This window comes from Oncorhynchus masou, chromosome 30 (assembly GCF_036934945.1).
Source record: "Oncorhynchus masou masou isolate Uvic2021 chromosome 30, UVic_Omas_1.1, whole genome shotgun sequence".
Lineage (NCBI taxonomy): Eukaryota > Metazoa > Chordata > Actinopteri > Salmoniformes > Salmonidae > Oncorhynchus > Oncorhynchus masou.
Genome location: NC_088241.1, coordinates 64,954,623 through 64,977,602, shown reverse-complemented (window position 1 = coordinate 64,977,602; position 22,980 = coordinate 64,954,623). Strand labels below are relative to the sequence as shown.

General features: G+C 39.3%; 1 protein-coding gene across 1 annotated transcript; it reads right to left on the bottom strand.

Annotated features, from left to right (window-relative positions):
• Nucleotides 1-7,101: 7,101 nt before the first annotated feature.
• Nucleotides 7,102-13,191, bottom strand: LOC135522938 (patched domain-containing protein 3-like). The gene is made up of 4 exons (XM_064949658.1): nt 12,413-13,191; nt 12,048-12,175; nt 10,904-11,049; nt 7,102-10,534 (listed from the first exon to the last, which is right to left on the bottom strand). The coding sequence occupies exons 1-4, from the start codon at nt 13,097-13,099 to the stop codon at nt 8,916-8,918; spliced, it is 2,580 nt and encodes an 859-aa protein (XP_064805730.1). The 5' UTR covers nt 13,100-13,191; the 3' UTR covers nt 7,102-8,915.
• Nucleotides 13,192-22,980: the final 9,789 nt, after the last annotated feature.

Genomic DNA, 22,980 nt, shown 5'->3' with positions numbered 1-22,980 from the left:
TCGTTTATATTTTTATTCTGTGCAGGATTATTAATCCTCTTTTTCTTTTAATGGTAAAAAGTAGACAACCTGTCAAATATGGTGATTGGTTTTTACAAATAAAATACATTATATATACTAAGGTATGTGGGGGGGGGGCTTCAATAAGAGCGACACCAGGCCCAGGGTGGGGTGGGGGGGGCTTCAATAAGAACGACACTACAGTATGGAGACAGCCACCCAATCAACTTTGCGTTCAGTAATGAGGTCATTCACGAGAACTATTTTACTAGTCATTGCTCTCCCATAACACGTGCACACACACACACAGGCACACACACACACACACACACGCTTCTGCTACTGTTTATGATCTATCCTGTTGCCAAGTCACTTTATCCCTACCTAATCTCAGCAAAAAAAGAAACATCCTCTCACTGTCAACTGTGTTTATTTTCAGCAAACTTGACATGTGTCAGTATTTGTATGAAAAGACTCAACTACTGAGACATAGACTGAACAAGTTACACAGACATGTCCACAGAGTATTTTTTTTCTATTGTTTTATTGACTGTATGTTTGTTTATGTGTAACTCTGTTGTTGTTGTTTTTTTTGTCACACTGCTTTGCATTATCTTGACCAGGTCGCAGTTGGTCAAAATCAAAAGTAACAGTCAGTATCTGGTGTGGCCACCAGCTGCATTAAGTACTGTAGTGCATCTCCTCCTCAAGGACTGCACCAGATTAGCCAGTTCTTGCTGTGAGATATTACCGCACTCTTCCACCAAGGCACATGCACGTTCCCGGACATTTCTGGGGGGAATGGCCCTAGCCCTCACCCTCCGCTCCAACAGGTCCCAGACATGCTCAATGGGATAACACACAGCGTTGAGATTGCCTGCAATGACAACAAGCTCAATCCGATGATGCTGTGACACACCGCCCCAGACCATGACGGACACTCCAGAGTACAGGCCTCTGGAGTGGGATCAGGTGTAATGCTCATTCCTTCGACGATAAACGCGTTGGTGGGTTTGTGCCCATAGGTGACATTGTTGCCGGTGATGTCTGGTGAGGACCTGCCTTACAACAGGCCTACAAGCCCTCAGTCCAGCCTCTCTCCGCCTACTGCGGACAGTCTGTGCACAGAGCACTGTGCGTTCCTGGTGTAACTCGGGCAGTTGTTGTTGCCATCCTGTACCAGTCCTGCAGGTGTGATGTTCAGATGTAACGATCCTGTGCAGGTGTTGTTACACTTGGTCTGCCACTATCAGGACGATTAGCTGTCCGTCCTGTCTCCTTGTAGCGCTGTCTTAGGCGTCTCACAGTACGGACATTGCAATTTATTGCCCTGGCCTCATCTGCAGTCCTCATGCCTCCTTGCAGCATGCCTAAGGCATGTCCACGCTAATGAGCACGGACCCTAGGCATCTTTATTTTGGTGTTTTTCAGAGTCAGTAGAAAGGCCTCTTTAGTGTCCTAAGTTTTCATAACTGTGACACTTAATTGCCTACCGTCTGTAAGGTGTTAGTGTCTTAACGAGGTGCATGTTCATGAATTGTTTATGGTTCGTTGAACAAGCATGGGAAACAGTGTTTAAACCCTTTACAATGAGGATCTGTGAAGTGATTTGGATTTTTACGAATTATCTTCGAAAGACCTGGTTCTGAAAAAGGGACGTATCTTTTGTTGCTGAGTTTATATGTACATAGCTACCTCATGAACCTTGTACCCCTGCACGTCAACTCGGTACTGGTACTTCCTGTCTGTAGCCATGTTATTATTACTCGTTATTGTTATTCATTTTTTTACTGTATATTTATTCCTTGTGTCGCTATATCCTGTTATTTTTTGTCATCTTTAAAAAAGGACCCGTAAGTAATAATTTTACTGTTAGTCTAAAACTGTTGTTTACGAAGCACGTGACATTATATAAAATGTGATTTGATTTGATCGTAACGCAATGCATTTATTTTTTCCATCCACATTTTAATATGACATGACCGTGAATCCACCATATGCGCCGTTGATCTGTCTCACTCGTTTCCAATGGGGGAAAAAAATGAATGGGAAAACAAGTTTGACGTTTCCTTGTGTAAATGTGTTTTATTCCTTTTTCCCCCCCTTTTAAACGTCATAAACAGAAAGCCCTGATTGGGTCAATTTTAGAAGTCAGAAAGTCTCTTCAGCCATTTTAGTACAGAGACATACCAGAATGATTTCAAGTGACCAAGTTATGTCATGTGATATTCTACTGCACTCTAGTGGACGAACTGGGAATTACATCAGTGAAAAGGTTACGACTTCAGTTTTTTTTTTTAAGTTTAAAGTTCATATGTATCATTCATTCCTGCACAAGTCCCTGCGCTTTTAAAAATGGCTGTGTTCCTATGGGAATTTGTACATTTAAAGCTCGACCATTTGGTCAAATATGATCATTTTGGTTTGTGAGGCGATAGAGGAGTAGCAGCTCTCAAAGTAGTCTAACTTGCAGTGTTTTGTGGCGTGGTGCAGATTCAGAGCTCCATTCACCTTGGGCTTTCGGACGTTCTCAAAGTGGGATTTGTCAAGGTTTTCAATCAACCCATCATGCAGGACGACTGCACTGCGAAACACCCCTTTGATTGGACAAGAGGGAAACTTCTGACCAATGAGACCAATCACTCTGAGCACATGCTCAGAAACAGAGACATCACATCCCATCCATACAATACGGGCACTCCATTGTCTCTCCAGAATGACTATCTCCTGCTGTATGTCTGGTGTGGGGCTACTTCTGGAGAGTATGACGATGTACTCTCCACCTTTCTGAGTAAGGAACTTCACTGTTTCAAACCCCAGCCCAGAGAGACCACCTGTGACAATGTACGCAGACTTCTTCTGGAATAGCGTGGTTGGTTTAGGCAGCAACTGAATGTTGGACAGTGTGCCTTTGGAATCATCTTTGCCCAGCGCCTCAACAGACATGGTCATTGAGCTGAAGTACGACTCAAGATTCCTCAACAGACAGGAAGTCAATGCTACCGAATTACATTTTCTGAAATGTAGAGGTCTCTAGAGAAAATGATCTCCTGTCCAAATGCACAATAAATGTGTGGCCTAAAGGCACTGAGTGAACACTGAGGGCTGTGGCGGTCTCAACATTTCATCAGATGGTGATTGTTAATAACTTGATTAATTGTTTAATTGTTAAAATAACCGTCATTCTCACATTAATTAACTGCTGATGCAGACCTTTGGAACATCTACATTTAAAAAAAAGTCAAATCCATGTAATATAGCCTACACCTTCACAATAAATCCATGTAATATAGTCTACACCTTCACAATAAATCCATGTAATATAGCCTACGCCTTCACAATAAATCCATGTAATATAGCCTACACCTTCACAATAAATCCATGTAATATAGCCTACACCTTCACAATAAATCCATGTAATATAGCCTACCTACACCATCACAATAAATCCATGTAATATAGTCTACACCTTCACAATAAATCCCTGTAATATAGCCTACACCTTCACAAAAAATCCCTGTAATATAGCCTACACCATCACAATAAATCCATGTAATATAGTCTACACCTTCACAATAAATCCATGTAATATAGTCTACCTACACCTTCACAATAAATCCATGTAATATAGCCTACACCATCACAATAAATCCATGTAATATAGTCTACCTACACCTTCACAATAAATCCATGTAATATAGTCTACCTACACCTTCACAATAAATCCATGTAATATAGCCTACACCTTCACAATAAATCCATGTAATATAGTCTACCTACACCTTCACAATAAATCCATGTAATATAGCCTACACCATCACAATAAATCCCTGTAATATAGCCTACACCTTCACAATAAATCCATGTAATATAGCCTACACCTTCACAATAAATCCCTGTAATATAGCCTACACCTTCACAATAAATCCATGTAATATAGCCTACACCTTCACAATAAATCCATGTAATATAGCCGACACCTTCACAATAAATCCATGTAATATAGCCTACACCTTCACAATAAATCCATGTAATATAGCCTACACCTTCACAATATATCCATGTAAAATAGCCGACACCTTCACAATAAATCCATGTAATATAGCCGACACCTTCACAATAAATCCATGTAATATAGCCTACACCTTCACAATAAATCCATGTAATATAGCCGACACCTTCACAATAAATCCATGTAATATAGTCTACACCTTCACAATAAATCCATGTAATATAGTCTACACCATCACAATAAATCCATGTAATATAGTCTACACCTTCACAATAAATCCATGTAATATAGCCTACACCTTCACAATAAATCCATGTAATATAACCTAAACCTTCACAATAAATCCATGTAATATAGTCTACACCTTCACAATAAATCCATGTAATATAGTCTACACCTTCACAATAAATCCATGTAATATAGCCTACACCATCACAATAAATCCATGTAATATAGTCTACACCATCACAATAAATCCATGTAATATAGTCTACACCATCACAATAAATCCATGTAATATAGTCTACACCTTCACAATAAATCCATGTAATATAGCCTACACCTTCACAATTAATCCATGTAATATAGCCTACACCTTCACAATAAATCCATGATTTATTTTAGACAGGTCTAAAGAAACAAGCTATACAGAAAATGTAGTCTATTTCAAAAGAACAGAATAGAACGGCATACACTGAATTGTCTTTATGTTAGGTCAAACACCTCATGATCTATGCATAGTCACTTTACACATACTGTACCTACAGTACATGTACACTCGACTTACCTGTACCCCTGTGCGTAGACTCGGTACCGGTACCCCTGTATATAACCTTGGGACTGTTATTTTATTGTCTTACTTATTATAACATTTTGTACTTTAGTTTATTTAGTAAATATTTTATTAACTATTTTTCTTGAACTGCATTGTTGGTTAAGGGCTTGTAAGTAAGCATTTCACGGTAAGGTCTACACCTGTTGTATTCAGCATTTCACTGTAAGGTCTACTACACCTGTTGTATTCAGCATTTCATGGTAAGTTCTACTACACCTGTTGTATTCAGCATTTCACTGTAAGGTCTACCTACACCTGTTGTATTCAGCATTTCACTGTAAGGTCTATTACACCTGTTGTATTCAGCATTTCACTGTAAGGTCTAATACACCTGTTGTATTCAGCATTTCACTGTAAGGTCTACTACACCTGTTGTATTCAGCATTTCACTGTAAGGTCGACACTTGTTGTATTTGGCACATGTGACAAATAAAATGTAATTCGATTTGATTTTGACAGAGCTCTAACGTAGAGACAGAGCTGAAGTCAAATCAAAGCCTAGGCTGATGCAGTCCACCGTGTTCTCTGATGATCAGTAGGTTAATACACTGATGGAGTTTGGGAAAAATCCCTTACCTTCAGTTGCAGGACTATTTGACGGAACAGCAGTTTCCACTATGGTCTTCCTGACCCCACTCAAACAAGACTTCCTCAAAGTTTTGCTTGAGGTAAAGTTTAAAGTAAAGTTTGCCAAGAGTGTAGGAAATCCATGGCTCAAGACTTCCTCAGCATATGTGAGGCCTCTAGACTTTGAGCTCAAGTGTTTCTGCATGGACGTTGATACTCAAAAAAGACCAGGACCTTCCACCCGAGAAGACCCGTTGTCCTCACACAAGTCATTGTGGAAGAAGCATTCTTCAACAACAGGAGAGCGGCTCCCAAGATATTTAATCACCACATGCTTAAGCTCAACCAAAACCCTTCCCGCTTTGTCTGTAAAGCCACCACATACTTCATAGTGATCGACACCTTCATCAATTGCTTTCAGATACACAATCATTTCCTCTTGCAGAGGTTCTATCACTGTCAAGCTGCCTATTTTGACAGGAAACCTGGGCCTTGAAGAGAGTCCATATGCTACTGTAACAGGAGCAAGTTGCATCAGGAAGTCTAACACTACGGGGTGAATGCAGTATTCATGCAACTGAGACAGCAATTCTTCTGGAACTGTGACAACTAAACTCATCAAAGACGGCAATAGGTTACAGTCATAGATCCTCCGTGCGTAGCAAAAGTTAGGAGCTATATAATCAATGGAATTAAAAGGACAGAATAATTCAAAAGTTAAAGGACAGGCTACAACGACAAAGAGCCTACAGGTAGGCTGCTACTTAATATTCTGAATGAAGATGTTGTTGTTTGTAACTGCAGGATGAGAAAGCGCATGCACTGCAGGTCTCAATTAGCCTAGCTAGCTAACATTAGCTATGTTGCTCAACTATCTTCTCCCGGTTTGATGCAGTCAAGGCAGGTACTATGTCATCCTATTTGATAATAAATAACCTAGCTATGGCAGCTATTGGTCTACTATAGCGCGAGTCGGCTTGGTTGGTTGCTGTCTCTCGTCTCTCCCTCCCTCCTTGTCTCTCCCTCCCTCCTTGTCTCTCACTCCCTCCTTGCTCCCTGTGTCCCTCGCTCACAGTGAGGCCCCTCCCCCGCCTGTTAGAGTGGCACCCCTATCTCCCTTTATCAGCTCCGTTTAATAAAGTACCTTAAAAAAATCACTTTTATTCTCTCACTCGGATTGGACCAGGTCTACGGTCCGGGTGGGAAAGCCACAGGTCCATTCCCAAATGGGTCCAACTTTTTGGATCTGTGAAGATAGGTCTGTAGTATTTCAACTACTCATATTTATCCAATTATTTTGGGCTAAAATCCAGCTAATCTTGGAGAAGACAGGCCTAACTACTTACAAAAAGTTTCTGATGAATATGTACAAAAGTAAGTAAAGTGCCTATTAGATTGAAAGAGATAAGGTCATTTTGACAAACTTGTGAGGCTCTCCATGTTTATCATTTACCCATTCAACACATTTGCTGCTACTTCAATCCATTTGGATTTTTTTCTTTTTTTTTCTGAGACCAGACAGACATTTTTATTTAACCAAATCTTCCCAGTGTTTTTCTAAAACAGCCACACATGTGGCCTCTCATTGCATTCTAAAAATTTTCGTGAGGCAAACCAGTAGGCTAGGTGCGCTCGTTTCGGTGGAGAGGACTGCAGGGATGTTGTGCTGCCAGAATGCACCAGAGAGTCACGAAGGTACTCGTTTAGTTAAAGCTGAGTCAATGCCTTGGAAGATTACATGATAAGTCATTAGTACTCCACATAACATATAAGAATATCATAGCGAATATAATAGCATAGCAACGAAATGATTCTGAATTTGCACATAAAATATAAAAAATTGTATAAGCCAAATATGGAAGTTGGTGACAATCAACAGTTTATTCATGATTTTTTACTAAGGGCTCTATTCAGTCTGTATCGCTGAAACATTAGAAATGTAAATCGATTGAGTCGACATATGCCACATTTACCCTGAATACAGTCTCCGCTAACAGGAAGTACACCTTTAATATTAGAAATGCAGAGTAAGTCATTTTGACTCCATATGAATTTAAAAATTCAAATATCTCTAGCATTTTCAAAGTCAAGCCTTTCCTCCATCCTTGACTTTTTCTAAATAAGTCTATTTAAACACATGTACGTTGTAAGAATTATTTCAATGTCACAAACATAATTTGTCTTATAAGCAGTTTTAAAGAGGACATGTTGTTTCTTCTCTCCTCCTCCATGAGAGGCCAAAAAGTTCCATTTTCAAATCCTTCAACAGACGCAGGTAGAACGTTTTTTTGATTTCTACATAGTATCAGAAAGAGCATATTCCGAGGTTTCCCTAACCCTTACCATTGCCAAATAACTAAATCAATCTAAAATCTAAATCTGCATTTGAGCATGCTGCAACAGGTAGCCTATAGTAACATAAACTCATGAAAAAGCTATTGTGTTCCTTGAAATCTTTTTCAAGATTTCTCTGATGATCTTCATAAACATTATTTTTTTCTTCCAATTGCATATGTAAAATATATTTCTTTTTTCCAATTGCATATATAAAATATATTTCTTTTTTCCAATTGCATATATCATTTTTTTTTTTTTTTCCAATTGCATATATAAAATATATTTCTTTTTTCCAATTGCATATATAAAATATATTTCTTTTTTCCAATTGCATATATCATTTTTTTTTTTTTCCAATTGCATATATAAAATATATTAGACTGTTGGAATGTTTGAGTCAAAATGACTTTTCTGGTGTTAAATTGCAATCACACTGTAACGTTGAACATCCGCGATACGGATGAATCTACCATTAATATCATCAACATAGTCTACTTGCATGTAATTAACAGATGGAGTAAAATAATAAACAGGACACTTCAAATGCCTTGTGGAAAAACACAAACCAAATGAATAAACATGGTTAAAAAAACAGACACTACAGAAAAAAGTATATTACACAGTTTGATAGACTGAAACTCAATATGACTAAATAGAAATTAAATATGAAATCTCACACACACACACACACACATACATATATATATATATATTTTTTTTTACCTTTGCAATGCATGACACAAACTCAGTACCAACAACAAAGAATGTGTTACCTATAGCCTGTAACCTGTAATCTATAACATATAACCTACTGTGTTTATGTGTTTTTCAGAATGACTTAGACATTCTTATTCTATAGATTCCTACATATTACAACTATGACTCAAATATAATTACATTTGTCAAATGCAAGTCAGATTTACTAAGCGTTCATACACAATGTGTTATGTGTTCTTCCAATAGGGGGTAAAACACCACAATCAAAGCTACAATGTACATAGTGTACCATAATGTCCTTTTATCATTAACTTTATTTGATGTTTTTTCTAGCAGTTTCTATGTCTGATAGTTATCAGTAGAAACAAGTGCAAATCCTTCAGCTGGGGGTAGTGCTTAGCTGCTTCACGAATTAATGACCACCCGGCCCAGCAGGTTTAAGGACAGTCAGAAATTGTTTTCACAAACAGTATCATCATTCATTTTCTGTTTCAGTTGATAGGTATTATCTCGAGGGTTATCACCTGCATCTTCTTCGTCGCCAACTTTAGCGCTGCAGATTCCAAAGAAAGACAAAAACACGGGGATGAACACTATGCCATGGACCGCCCCAAACAAAATGACCAAGAACATGATCTTAAAGAAGGTTCTGAAGATGTAGCTCTCAGCAGCAGACAGAGCCACCACTCCTAAGATAGTAGACACAGCTCCCTGTATGATGGGATAGCCCAAGTGATAGACCGCATCTATAGCCTTCTCGTTAGCAGTTCTCTTATCGCTGGAGACGAAGGCATAGGAGATGTGAGCGGAAAAGTCCACTGAGAAACCGATGCAGATGACAAGATTGATCATGGATACAGAGTCGAGATTGACGTCCCAAAACGCCATGAAACCAGCAACGCCCACTATGACAGAGGCAATGGCAAAGGTCACCCAAAGAGAACATATGGGGTTGGGAATCAACAGGAGGGAGATCACCAGCATGGCAAGAGTGGCAACTACAATGTTTTGGATGGTGTTACTAACAATGACTGCATACTGGTCAAAGTATATGAAAGCAGGGTGGTAAACAACCAACTTTACTGAACAATCACTAGCTGCCTCCCGAAGCTCGTTCAACATGTTCTTTTCATCAACAGCTGTACTGACGTTGACTGTCTGAATGAACACGCGTGAGGCATATATTGTGTTGTCTGTTAAATTCACATCTTGTATGAAACCAGACCTCTCGAGAAATGCAGACAAATGACTTTTGAATGTATTTTCCTCACTTAGATTCAAATGGGTCATCTTTCCAAATGTAAGATATTCATTGAGCCAAGATATGGTCCTGTTTTGAGAAACCATTGGTAGACCTTCAAAGTTTTGAAGGCAGGAGTCAAGAACATTCCGAGCACTTTCGTCCCAATATTTAAACGCACTGTCTGTCACAACAACCATAACATTTGGGCCATACTCTGAAAAGAATTTGTCCTCATTATCATAATAGCTACCCACATATGAGCTATCAGCTGCTAGATTTTTAAGGTCTATGCCCTCTTTGATTTGTAAGCAACCATAGATGCTCGAGCCCAAATATACAGCATAGAACAGGATCACAAACCCTTTGGTCCAATTATTTGTTAGAAATGGACCATAGTACGTCTTAAAGAAGTTGTTAATTGGCATTGGTTCCTCTTTTCCTGTTTCATGATCATAAGCTCCACCGACAGAGCAGATATTGTACTTTTCAGAACTCTCCTCTGGTTCTGAAACCTTCATGCAGGTCAGCCAATGTCTGTTGCTCTTTTCACGTCTTCCATTCAGTGCCAGAAATGCACCAAAGAAGGTGATGTTGTACAAGTAGCAGAACAGCACAGCTGTGCCAGTATACATACAAAAGGATTGTACAGAACCAAAGGGAGTTAACAGACCAATATAGAAGGCCAGAGCATCAGTTAGTGTTGTGATGGTGATAGAAACAGCTGCCTCTTTGTATGTAGCTGCCATACGGTCCTCTACGTTGTCATGAACTTGAGTCTGCTGCCAACAAGAAACCATGATGAACATGTCGTCAACACCAATTCCTGTGGAGAAAAAGGACACTGTTTTACAAAATGTCAGATCTTGTTTATACCCATGTTCATTCCTGTGATCACATCTGTTAAGATCACAAGCCGAGTACATTTCATGTCAGGTCTAAACAGGATGTCAGTTGCATTTGGGAAGCACAGCCACGAGCTGCCCAGTGACACGAGCCAACCAGACGAGCTAAATAACTTCTATGCTCGCTTCGAGGCAAGCAACATTGAGGCATGCATGAGAGCATCAGCTGTTCCGGACGACTGTCTGATCACATCTGTTAAGATCACAATCTGAGTACATTTCATATCAGGTCTAAACAGGATGTCAGTTGCATTGGTTTATTGTATCATAATGAGAGTTTGTAAGCTTACCCAGAATCAGGAATGGAGCTGTTGCCACAGTCATAGCGAAGGGCATCCCACAGTACAGCAACAACCCAAAGCTGGACAACACTGCCATACCAGCTGAGAGGACACCAAAGGTCGCCACCCACACCTTGTTCCTAACGCAGTCCAACCTAGACAAACACAACATTAGTCCCAGCGTGGGTAAACGCTAATAAGTAGTGCTCTCTGACATGCCTTGAAAACAATAATACAGTTACAATGTGGGTTCGACTGATTTGAGACACAAATCTAGTTTCAGATAATAAATACTTATTACCATTTTCAATTGAGCTGTACTATGTTGACTGATGATGTGGAATCGCTTCGGACTCCAACGAGTGGCTCTGGAATTGGATTCTCAATCCTCATATTGATATTAAATATTAGCAATAGCGATATTACTGTGCGACGAAAGACATTGCAAAACAATTTCTAAATCGATGTCGTGCCCATCAGCAATGAACGTTTCAACCTCGGTTTTGAGAAGTTGTGTTTTTACTGTCAGTTCCTGGTGGGTCGTTCCATTTGATTTCAATCACTGTTGAACGTAATACTGAACAGCATGTTTTTTAAACGCAACATGTAAAATGTTGGTCCAGTGTTTCATGAGCTGAAATAGAAGATCCCCAAAGTTTTACGTACGCACAAAAAATCTTATTTCTCTCAAATTTTGTGTACACATTTGTTTACATTCCTGTTAGTGAACATTTCTCCTTGGCCAAGATAATCCATCCACCTGACAGGTGTGGCATATTCATACCAAGAAGCTGATTAAACAACATGATCATTACTTGTAGGTAAAATCCCAGAGATGACTAGATGAAAAATCTGTCGCTGTGCCCTTGAGCAAGGCACTTAACCCTAATTGCTCCTGTAAATGACTCTGGGTAAGAACGTCTGCTAAATGATTCAAATGTAAATGCTGAGAATGAGTTTTTCATAAAATTGTTTGTTTGTTTGTTATAGTCCTTTCTGACTTGTCTTTTAAAAGCATTGTGGGTCAAAATGTGGATTTGATTTGAATTTAGCCCCAAAATATAGCTTTTTACAGTTAACACTGTCGTTGCGATTTTCCATTCGAGCTGTCCTATATTCATTGTCCTATACTTATTGAAATCAGAAAAGATACCTTATACAAGATATGATTGAAAAGGAGATGGCCAGGGCATAGGTCAATGAGAAGAGAGGAATGATTGAGTCAGAGCTCTTCTCAAACTCTTCATCTCTTGATATTGATGTAAAATACGATATGGTCATCTGCAAAGACAAATAAGAATATAGATACAAGACCATATTCAGGTAACATTAGTAAAACAACTCAATATGTTTGAATAATCAAATTATCATGACATTACATGTTTTTTTTTAAATGGAGCTTAAATGTGCAGTTTGATCAATTAGGCTGTAGGCCTAAACATGGTGAGAAGACACCCATCCTATACAAGTTGACAAAAGAACATGTCATATGTTTCATTTTTAAAACCATGTACTCACGCCTTCTTTTTGCATCGTCGACGCAGTCTCTATGAACTTCTGCAGCCACATCGTATTTACAGTCTGGTTGTCTTCTTTTAAGAAGTAAAAAAGTCGAATTGCCTTTGCGCTTTCAATTTCAGTTGATCCAGTTTTCAGTTTCACGCCACCAATTTCCGATGCGATGAAAATGTTGTCATGATATGGGTAACCAATAGTTGTTGTGGTAACATTGGGAGTTTTTACAATATCAAAGATTGAATTTAGCACGCACACATCACCTTTCTTAACACAAAGGTTTGAGAAATTAAATGTTCCTACTTCAATGGCTTTCACTTCCCTATCCATAGCGATAATCTTTGTAAAAGCAGGATTTGTGAGGATATTTGCTGTGGGCGTAACAATTATGAGAGATGCAAAAGTCCCTTCAGTATAGAGACGCAAACGTGAGAAGTCGCTATCGTTCTGTGGAAAGTATTCTTTAACTACTTGTCGTTCGTCCTTCGCTGGTCCGTCCATAGGGGTGAACATCTCTTCAATGCCGTTTGCTTCTCTGTCCGCAAGGAAGTAAAATCCGCCGCCAAGAACCGCAGAAATCAACATGGGAAGAATAAAAAACCACAAGTGGTGTCGACCAACAAAACGCCCAAGTATTTCAAATCCTCTAGCTATCGGTTTCTCAACGCAGTCTGTGTTGCACCCAGCCATGTTCTATTCTCCTTTTCAACTTGTGGTACTAGAAAAAGAACTCGCCTTGAATTATATCTGTTGACTTTACAGTCATAAGCTATACTTCCTCTGAACATGGTGACATGATAAGCTTCCTGTGAAGAGTTTTCCTCAGTAACGGCTCTGCCAGTCCTGGATGCATCACAACCATGACCGCGTCAGGGCAATAAATGGTAACATATTAACAAAAAAGCTGGTTTATCTGTTTGTGTTGTGATAACATCACTAGGTGCCACGCCTGCTCCAGCTCCCCCTCCCTGGTGCTCGGAGGTGCCAGGCTCCCCTAGCATTACTTACTCCTGCCACCATCAGTACACACACCTGCCTTCCCCTCGTCACGCGCATCAAATTATTATTGGACTTACCTGGATTCACCTGGACTCAATCACCTGTGTGTCATTACCTCATTACCGTCACTATATATGTTTGTTCCCAATCTCTGTTCCCTGTCAGGATTAATGTTGGTTTGTCTTTGCATACCTGGTTCTGATGCTGTCTCTGTCCAGGTTGATGTCTGTTCCCTGTCAGGATTAATGTTGGTTTGTCTTTGCATACCCGGTTCTGATGCTGTCTCTGTCCAGGTTGATGTCTGTTCCCTGTCAGGATTAATGTTGGTTTGTCTTTGCATACCTGGTTCTGATGCTGTCTCTGTCCAGGTTGATGTCTGTTCCCTGTCAGGATTAATGTTGGTTTGTCTTTGCATACCTGGTTCTGATGCTGTCTCTGTCCAGGTTGATGTCTGTTCCCTGTCAGGATTAATGTTGGTTTGTCTTTGCATACCTGGTTCTGATGCTGTCTCTGTCCAGGTTGATGTCTGTTCCCTGTCAGGATTAATGTTGGTTTGTCTTTGCATACCCGGTTCTGATGCTGTCTCTGTCCAGGTTGATGTCTGTTCCCTGTCAGGATTAATGTTGGTTTGTCTTTGCATACCTGGTTCTGATGCTGTCTCTGTCCAGGTTGATGTCTGTTCCCTGTCAGGATTAATGTTGGTTTGTCTTTGCATACCTGGTTCTGATGCTGTCTCTGTCCAGGTTGATGTCTGTTCCCTGTCAGGATTAATGTTGGTTTGTCTTTGCATACCTGGTTCTGATGCTGTCTCTGTCCAGGTTGATGTCTGTTCCCTGTCAGGATTAATGTTGGTTTGTCTTTGCATACCTGGTTCTGATGCTGTCTCTGTCCAGGTTGATGTCTGTTCCCTGTCAGGATTAATGTTGGTTTGTCTTTGCATACCTGGTTCTGATGCTGTCTCTGTCCAGGTTGATGTCTGTTCCCTGTCAGGATTAATGTTGGTTTGTCTTTGCATACCTGGTTCTGATGCTGTCTCTGTCCAGGTTGATGTCTGTTCCCTGTCAGGATTAATGTTGGTTTGTCTTTGCATACCTGGTTCTGATGCTGTCTCTGTCCAGGTTGATGTCTGTTCCCTGTCAGGATTAATGTTGGTTTGTCTTTGCATACCCGGTTCTGATGCTGTCTCTATCCAGGTTGATGTCTGTTCCCTATTAAATGTTCTACTTCCCGTACCTGCTTCTCTTCTCTGGCATCGGTCCTTACACTAGGAGTTCATCGCTAGGATGCAAGGTTTTGTCTTTATTAATTAACATTGCTTGTGTAATGTTTTGTGCAATTTCAGGGGTAGCCCCTGTGATGAGTTCCCTGTCAAAAGTACAGTTTGATAACAAAAGGGTGACCTGTTAATCTAACCTTCATATTGATGTACCGGCATACAAACACACACCTGTCAAAAGAGCCCTCATCCATTGTGATTCACTTTTGGGTCGATAATGTTTGAGTACGATAAAAGACAATCAAAGACATTGTTTCATGTGTTTCATCTGTGTAACGACGACCCCGGGAGACGGGAAGTAAATTCATTAAAAATCCTGCAATGTTATTTTCTGGATTTTTTTCTCTCATTTTGTCTGTCATAGTTGAAGTGTACCTATGATGAAAATTTACTGGCCTCTCTCATCTTTTTAAGTGGGAGAACTTGCACAATTGGTGGCTGACTAAATCCTTTTTTGCCCCACTGTATATCCACAGTAAAACAAGTCCTATATCGACATAACCATGAGTGGCTGCTCAGCAAGCCACTGCTCCAAAACCACCATTAAAAAGCCAGACTATGGTTTGCAACTGCACATGGGAACAAATATTGTACTTTTTGGAGAAATATCCTCTGGTCTGATGAAACAAAAATAGAACAGTTTGGCCATAATGACCATCGTTACGTTTGGAGGAAAAAGGGGGAGGCTTGCATGCCGAAGAACACCATCCCAACCATGAAGCACGGGGGTGGCAGCATCATGTTGTGGGGGTGCCTTTCTGCAGGAGAGACTGGTGCATTTCACAAAATAGATGGCATCATGAGGCAGGAAAATGATGTGGATATATTGAAGCAACATCTCCAGACAAGTTAAAGCTTGGTAGTAAATGGGTCTTCCAAATGGACAATGACACCAAGCATACTTCCAAAGTTGTGGCAAAATGGCTTAAGGATAACAAAGTCAAGGTATTGGAGTGGCCATCATTGAAAAATGGTGGCCACTGAAAAAGTGTGTGCGAGCAAGGAGGCCTACAAACCTGACTCAGTTACACCAGCTCTGTCAGGAGAAATGGGCCAAAATTCACCCAACGTATTGTGGGAAACTTGTGGAAAGCTACCCAAAACGTTTGGCCCAAGTTAAACAATTTAAAGGCAATGCTAACAAATACTAATTGAGTGTGTGTAAACTTCTGACCCACTGGGAATGTGATGAAAGAAATAAAAGCTGAAATAAATCATTCTCTCTACTATTACTCTGACATTTCACATTCTTAAAATAAAGTGGTGATCCTAACTGACCTAAGATAGCGAATTTTTACGAGGACTAAATGTCAGGAATTGTGAAAAACTGAGTTTAAATGTCTTTGGCTAAGGTGTATGTAAACTTCTGACTTAAACTGTATACATTGTATTTTATACCATCTATTGCATCTTGCCTATGCCGAACAGTCATCGTAGGTCCATATATATTTTTAAACGAACATATTCTTATTCCTTCCCCTTACATTGCGTATATAAGGCAGTCGTTGTGAATTTGTTAGATTACTTGTTAGATATTACTGCACTGTCGGAACTAGAAGCACAAGCATTTTGCTACGCTCGCATTAACATCTCCTAACAATATGTATGTGACCAATAACATTTGATTTGTTGTGATACTCTGACAATAATTGGTCCTCGTTTTCATAATAGCTGCCCACATATGAGCTATGCCCTCTGATTTGGAAGCAACCAAAGATGCTTAAACCACATATGAACTTGTATGCACATGGACACAAGTATTTTACCAAACCTGGCAATATGCCCAGACAGTTGTTAATCTGTGCAATATAACAAACTGTACTTTTCCCTTCTGAATCATTCAGGAAAAAATGAATAGAATCTGGTGGTAATAGTTTTTTGAATTCAGATATTTTATGTTAGTGGCTGTATTTACCTTATGTAATTAAGTTTCTGACAAGTTGGAAAACAATTGAGTAAAACACATACATTTCTGCCTTGTTGTTTTCTCTGAGAAAGTAGAAGAGTCGAACAGCCAGTGCACTAACAAAAAATATCTGAATTCAAAAAACTACTACCACCAGGTTCTATCCCCAAAAAGACTGTGTTTGACGATGAATTATGATCAGGAAAGGTAAAAGTTTACCTTTTTATATTGCATTAGCATACGGCAATCAGTGACATGAAACGTGTAATTTTGACAAAGAACATTTTTTTTCCTGAATGATTCAGAGGGTTTGTTATATTGCACAGATTCACAACTGTCTGGTCATATTGCCAGGTTTGGTAAAAATACTTGGTGCATAAATATTCATACACGGCTTTTACTCATCATGTGACCTGTGACCATCTCTCTAACTCTTCCTTCTAAATATCTCCTCAAATGCTTTCAGGTGTCTTTGAAACAGCGGTGAACGACCCATTAGAACCCTTTGGGATACAGCCGCAAATGGAGAAAACTCTCAATCATGGCTAAGTTCTATGGCTAAGTTCTATGGCTAAGTTCTATGGCTAAGTTCTATGGCTATGTAAATAGAACGCCATTTGAGTTATGTAAAAAAAAAATGCTTTATTGGTACATGTCCTCAGTTGGAAAGGCAGGCTCCATTTACCCGTGTATTGTATTGTACAGAACATACCAATTTGATCAAGGATTCTTACAAATAGATATGACACACTTTTCAGATGCTCATCATACTAAAGCATTCTTTTTTTTTCACTAGAAGGTGTCTGACGTTATCTGCCTACTTATCTGTTACAATGCTTGTTTGTTTTACACCTGTTAAGTTCACAACTGCAATGGAATAAACTTTGACCTTCTGGTGCATTATATTACAGCGCTAAAACTGCTATTGGTTACGGAGTAAGACAGGTACTGGCAAGTATCCTACTAGCAAACATTACCGCTGGATCATCAGTAATAATGACATCAGTTGAGTGTCCCCATCTCACCTCACGTTGACTTTTCCATGCTGTCAGCAAATCTCTCTCTCTCTCTCTTTAGTTCACACATTATTACAGAAATGTGCAAGTTGTCACCAAATACTGAAGTATGATGGTTGGTGGAAAATTATATCATCAACCTATTAGCAATATTTTGATAACTAGGGAAGTTCTGGTTTCCGTGAATTTTTTACAAACTGTTCTGTTTTTAAGGTTCTTGACAATGTACACCTCAAAAGGTGCAGACGAACAGATAAAACACTTGAGAAGAAAATATATTGGTTCTTAAACGTAATAATTAACCAATTCTGTATCAGACAGAGGAAAAAAGTAGATCTCAGACAAGCTCTTTTGCACCAATTTTGCTGCATAACAAGTTTTAGAAAATGAAAAGGTTACGAGTACAATGAGGATAACCCATAGAGAAATCCACTTGATGACTGTAGATACTGTGGCCAAGGAGATACTGTCTGACAAAATAAAATAAACTGGCGTGGCCTTTATTGAAAGCGTTGATATCGGTGGAAATCTATCAGCATTTCCTTAGAGGACTGCAATCAGTCCTTCGAGATAAAGGCCATGCAGGTGAACTAAGGAGACTAAGGAGCTGGAGGCTCTTATCCAACCATGTAAAGTTCTCACCTCTAATAAAAACACAACAAGCTGCTTTATGTTGAGACGTTAAATATAATATTATGAAACATCAGCTGACTTGGATTTTGATTATTTAAATTACATGAATATTTATATATATATATTATTATATATATATTATATATTATTATATAATATAATGTGTATATATATATATATATCTAATGATACTTTTAAAGACTAATTTTTTCCTAAAATTTTTACCTGTAATTTGAAATGTTTTTTTTTATTTTTAGACAAGCTACATGTTGTTTACAAAAAACGATATACTGTACATTGTGATGAAAAAATATTTTTGTTCAAAAAATATATATGTAGGTTACCTAGCTATTAATGTTAAAAACAATACAGATTTTCTTCCTGTTCTGATGCTCACCATAACCTATTCCAGGTGAGGGGTTTGACAATTTCTGGAAGTTTATTCCGAAAGGCAAAAACTGGCTAATCTCTAACAAGACATTTAACAGTACTTAAAGATGCCGACAACAGCAAACCTGGGAAGTCTCACACTATCAAAGCTGCTCTCGTTGATTTTATAGAGTAAATACTGCGTCCTGTACAAAAAAACGTAGCCTGTCATTTCTAAAATAAATAAATAATTGACGATGGTTGTTGCTTGTTTTAATATCGAGCCTAGATTTAGGCCCAAATAATTGACGATGGTTGTTGCTTGTTTTAATATCGAGCCTAGATTTAGGCCCAAATAATTGACGATGGTTGTTGCTTGTTTTAATATCGAGCCTAGATTTAGGCCCAAATAATTGACGATGGTTGTTGCTTGTTTTAATATCGAGCCTAGATTTAGGCCCAAATAATTGACGATGGTTGTTGCTTGTTTTAATATCGAGCCTAGATTTAGGCCCAAATAATTGACGATGGTTGTTGCTTGTTTTAATATCGAGCCTAGATTTAGGCCCAAATAATTGACGATGGTTGTTGCTTGTTTTAATATCGAGCCTAGATTTAGGCCCAAATAATTGACGATGGTTGTTGCTTGTTTTAATATCGAGCCTAGATTTAGGCCCAAATAATTGACGATGGTTGTTGCTTGTTTTAATATCTAGCCTAGATTTAGGCCCAAATAATTGACGATGGTTGTTGCTTGGTTTAATATCTAGCCTAGATTTAGGCCCAAATAATTGACGATGGTTGTTGCTTGTTTTAATATATAGCCTAGATTTAGGCCCAAATAATTGACGATGGTTGTTGCTTGTTTTAATATCTAGCCTAGATTTAGGCCTAGATTTAATCAGATCAGGTGTTAACCAGCGATAGCAGGCAATGTCCGCTTTAGGTATAATGCTGGGAGCACCTCTGTTCAGCCAATGGCAATGTCCGCTTTAGGTTTAATGCTGGGAGCACCTCTGTTCAGCCAATGGCAATGTCCGCTTTAGGTATAATGCTGGGAGCACCTCTGTTCAGCCAATGGCAATGTCCGCTTTAGGTTTAATGCTGGGAGCACCTCTGTTCACGTCACCAAGAATAAGCAAGACCTAGAAATCTGCGATTTCCCTTCAAAAAAAGTCCCACAATGAAGATGGCGAAAAAATGTGTAAAATTTTATGAGGAAATGTTAACGGTTAATTGTCATTATAGCACAAACAACATTATAGCGTTGATATTATTGTTAACAGCATTAAGAGTAATGATCACTAGATAGTTATTATGTTATGGCAACAACAGTGGTACGAATAACAAAACATCATTTATAATGCTACTGTAATTGTATTAGAATTATCCACTTTAGAAAATACATTTTAAATACCATTGTTATTTAATCCGTTTAAAATCCCATCGTTTCTCTGTACATTGTGTCACAGTAAAAAGTTTCCCCGTACATCGTGTCGCAGTAAAAAGTTTCCCCGTACATTGTGTCGCAGTAATAAAATACCCCGTACATTGTGTCGCAGTGAAAAGTTTCCCCGTACATTGTGTCGCAGTAAAAAGTTTCCCCGTACATTGTGTCGCAGTAAAAAAATTCCCAGTGCATCGTGTCGCAGTAAAAATGGTGATCCATTTAAGTCAGGAGCAGTTGAACCTTCCAAATCCACAGATCGTACACCCAGAGGAGGGTCGCTGCCCATTCTGCGGCCCCTAAAGAGTGTTGTTTTCCCTTCATGTTGGACATATAAATCCCATTTTATTTGTCACGTGCCAAATACAACTTTACCGTGAAATACTTAATTACGAGCCCTTTCTCAAAACACACAGAGGTATTAAGTAAGCAAAATTGCACAATTAAAGGGAAATAGTAATATTTAACTTTTATTTAACTAGGCAAGTTAGTTAAGAACAAATTCTTATTTAAATTCATGGCCGGTAGTGATACAGCCCGGGATCAAACCAGGGTCTGTTGTGACGCCACTCAGGATGTAATTTGTAAGTGAGATAACATGTACATGTAGGTAGGGGTAAAGTGACTAGGCCATCATGATAGATAATAAACAGAGTAGCAGTAGTGTAAGTGAAGAGTGTATAAGGGTGTGAAAGTGTGTCTATGTGCGAGTGTGTGTGTGGCGTATGTAGTGTGTGTGTGTGTGTGGCGTCAATATGCATATGTGTGTGTGTTTTGTGTGTGTGAGCGTATGTAGTGTGCGTGTGTGTGTGGCGTCAATATGCATATGTGTGTGTGTTTTGTGTGTGTGTGAGCGTATGTATGTAGTGTGCGTGGCGTCAATATGCATATGTGTGTGTGTTCTGTGTGTGTGTGAGCGTATGTAGTGTGCGTGTGTGTGTGGCGTCAATATGCATATGTGTGTGTGTTTTGTGTGTGTGAGCTGTTGATGGAATTTATAGCTTTGAAGGAATGACTAGAATACTCCACTCAGAAACCATATAATTGTAGAAATTGACTAGAATCATAAAGTTATAATTAATGATGAGTTTTAGTCAGTCAAACAATATGTCTGTTATAGTGTCTTGAGCACAGACTGTCTGAGCAATATTCGGTGCCGACCTGACTAGAGATTTGGGAGACGGGTGTCGTCTGGAGATAGAGAGGAGGACCAAGGTGCAGCGTGGTAAGTGTTCATGTCTTTTTAATAAACAAACTGAACACTGGAACAAAACAATAAACGATGTGAACAAAACGAAACGGTGCCGTGTGGCCCAAACACTCACATGGAAACAAACACCCACCACTCAAAAGTGAAACCCAGGCTACCTAAGTATGATTCTCAATCAGAGACGACTAACGACACCTGCCTCTGATTGAGAACCATACTAGGCTGAACTCAAAACCCTGACATAGAAAAACACACATAGACTGCCCACCCCAACTCACGCCCTGACCATACTAAATAAAGGTCAGAACGTGACAGGAGAGAACGGACAAGGACAAGGTCTCCCTAATCTCTGTCGGCTGGGTAGTGAGACAGTATGTGTGTTATATACCTTCTGTTTTGTGTGGAAATATGTGTGAATGTTGTGTGAATGTTGTGTGAATGTTGTGTGCGTATGTTTGTGTGAATGTTGTGTGAATGTTGTGCGTATGTTTGTGTGAATGTTGTGTGTGCATGTTTGTGTGAATGTTGTGTGAATGTTGTGTGTATGTTTGTGTGAATGTTGTGTGCGTATATTTGTGTGAATGTTGTGTGCGTATGTTTGTGCGTATGTTTGTGTGAATGTTGTGTGTGTATGTTTGTGTGAATGTTGTGTGAATGTTGTGTGAATGTTGTGCGTATGTTTGTGTGAATGATAATGTGTGTGCATGTTTGTGTGAATGTTGTGTGAATGTTGTGTGTATGTTTGTGTGAATGTTGTGTGCGTATATTTGTGTGAATGTTGTGTGCGTATGTTTGTGCGTATGTTTGTGTGAATGTTGTGTGTGTATGTTTGTGTGAATGTTGTGTGTGCATGTTTGTGTGAATGTTGTGTGCGCATGTTTGTGTGAATGTTGTGTGCGCATGTTTGTGTGAATGTTGTGTGCGCATGTTTGTGTGAATGTTGTGTGCGTATGTTTGTGTGAATGTTGTGTGCGTATGTTTGTGTGAATGTTGTGTGCGCATGTTTGTGTGAATGTTGTGTGCGCATGTTTGTGTGAATGTTGTGTGCGTATGTTTGTGCAAATGTGTGTGCGAAGCCATTATAATATTAATTGTTTTGTACAATAGGCTAGCACGCTCTCGTAGATACATTTTCTGACTATCGTAGCTGGGCCTCCGTCTGATTCATTTCAACCAGTTTCTTACAAATTCTGGGTTTCAGGCTGAGTAGTTAATTCAATTGGGTTTATGGACATTGAGGGCATAATTCTAGTGACAGAGCGTATGTAAAGTGTGTGTGTGTGTGTGTGTTGGAGTGTCAATTAAACACAAAACCTAGGAGGTTTCTCACCCCCTTTCATAGACTGACACAGTAATTATGACAACTTCCAGAGGACGTGCTCCAACCTATCAGTGCTCTTGCAGCATGAACTGACATGTTGTCCACCTAATCAAAGGATCAGAGAATGAATTTAGTACTAAAAGCATAAGCTACAACCAGCTAGCACTGCAGTGCATAAAATGTGGTGAGAGAGAGAGAGAGAGAGAGAGAGAGAGAGAGAGGGAGCTACATTTGGTAGTATATTTTTAAACGTTCACTTAGGTAGCAAATGCAGCTAGCTAGTTTAGCTTACTCAAACACCCAGCTAGATTAGAGAGGGTTAGCTTGCTGACTATGGTTATCCAACAGAGAGGGATGCTATGTTAGCTTGCTGACTATGGCTATCCAACAGAGA

Excerpts from the sequence above, each read along its gene's own strand:
- LOC135522938 (XM_064949658.1), bottom strand. The coding sequence starts at position 13,099 with ATGGCTGGGTGCAACACAGACTGCGTTGAGAAACCGATAGCTAGAGGA. Across the intron at positions 12,176-12,412 it reads CGACGATGCAAAAAGAAGGC|ATGACCATATCGTATTTTAC; the intron begins GTGAGTACATGG and ends TTGTCTTTGCAG. Across the intron at positions 11,050-12,047 it reads TCAATCATATCTTGTATAAG|GTTGGACTGCGTTAGGAACA; the intron begins GTATCTTTTCTG and ends GTGTTTGTCTAG.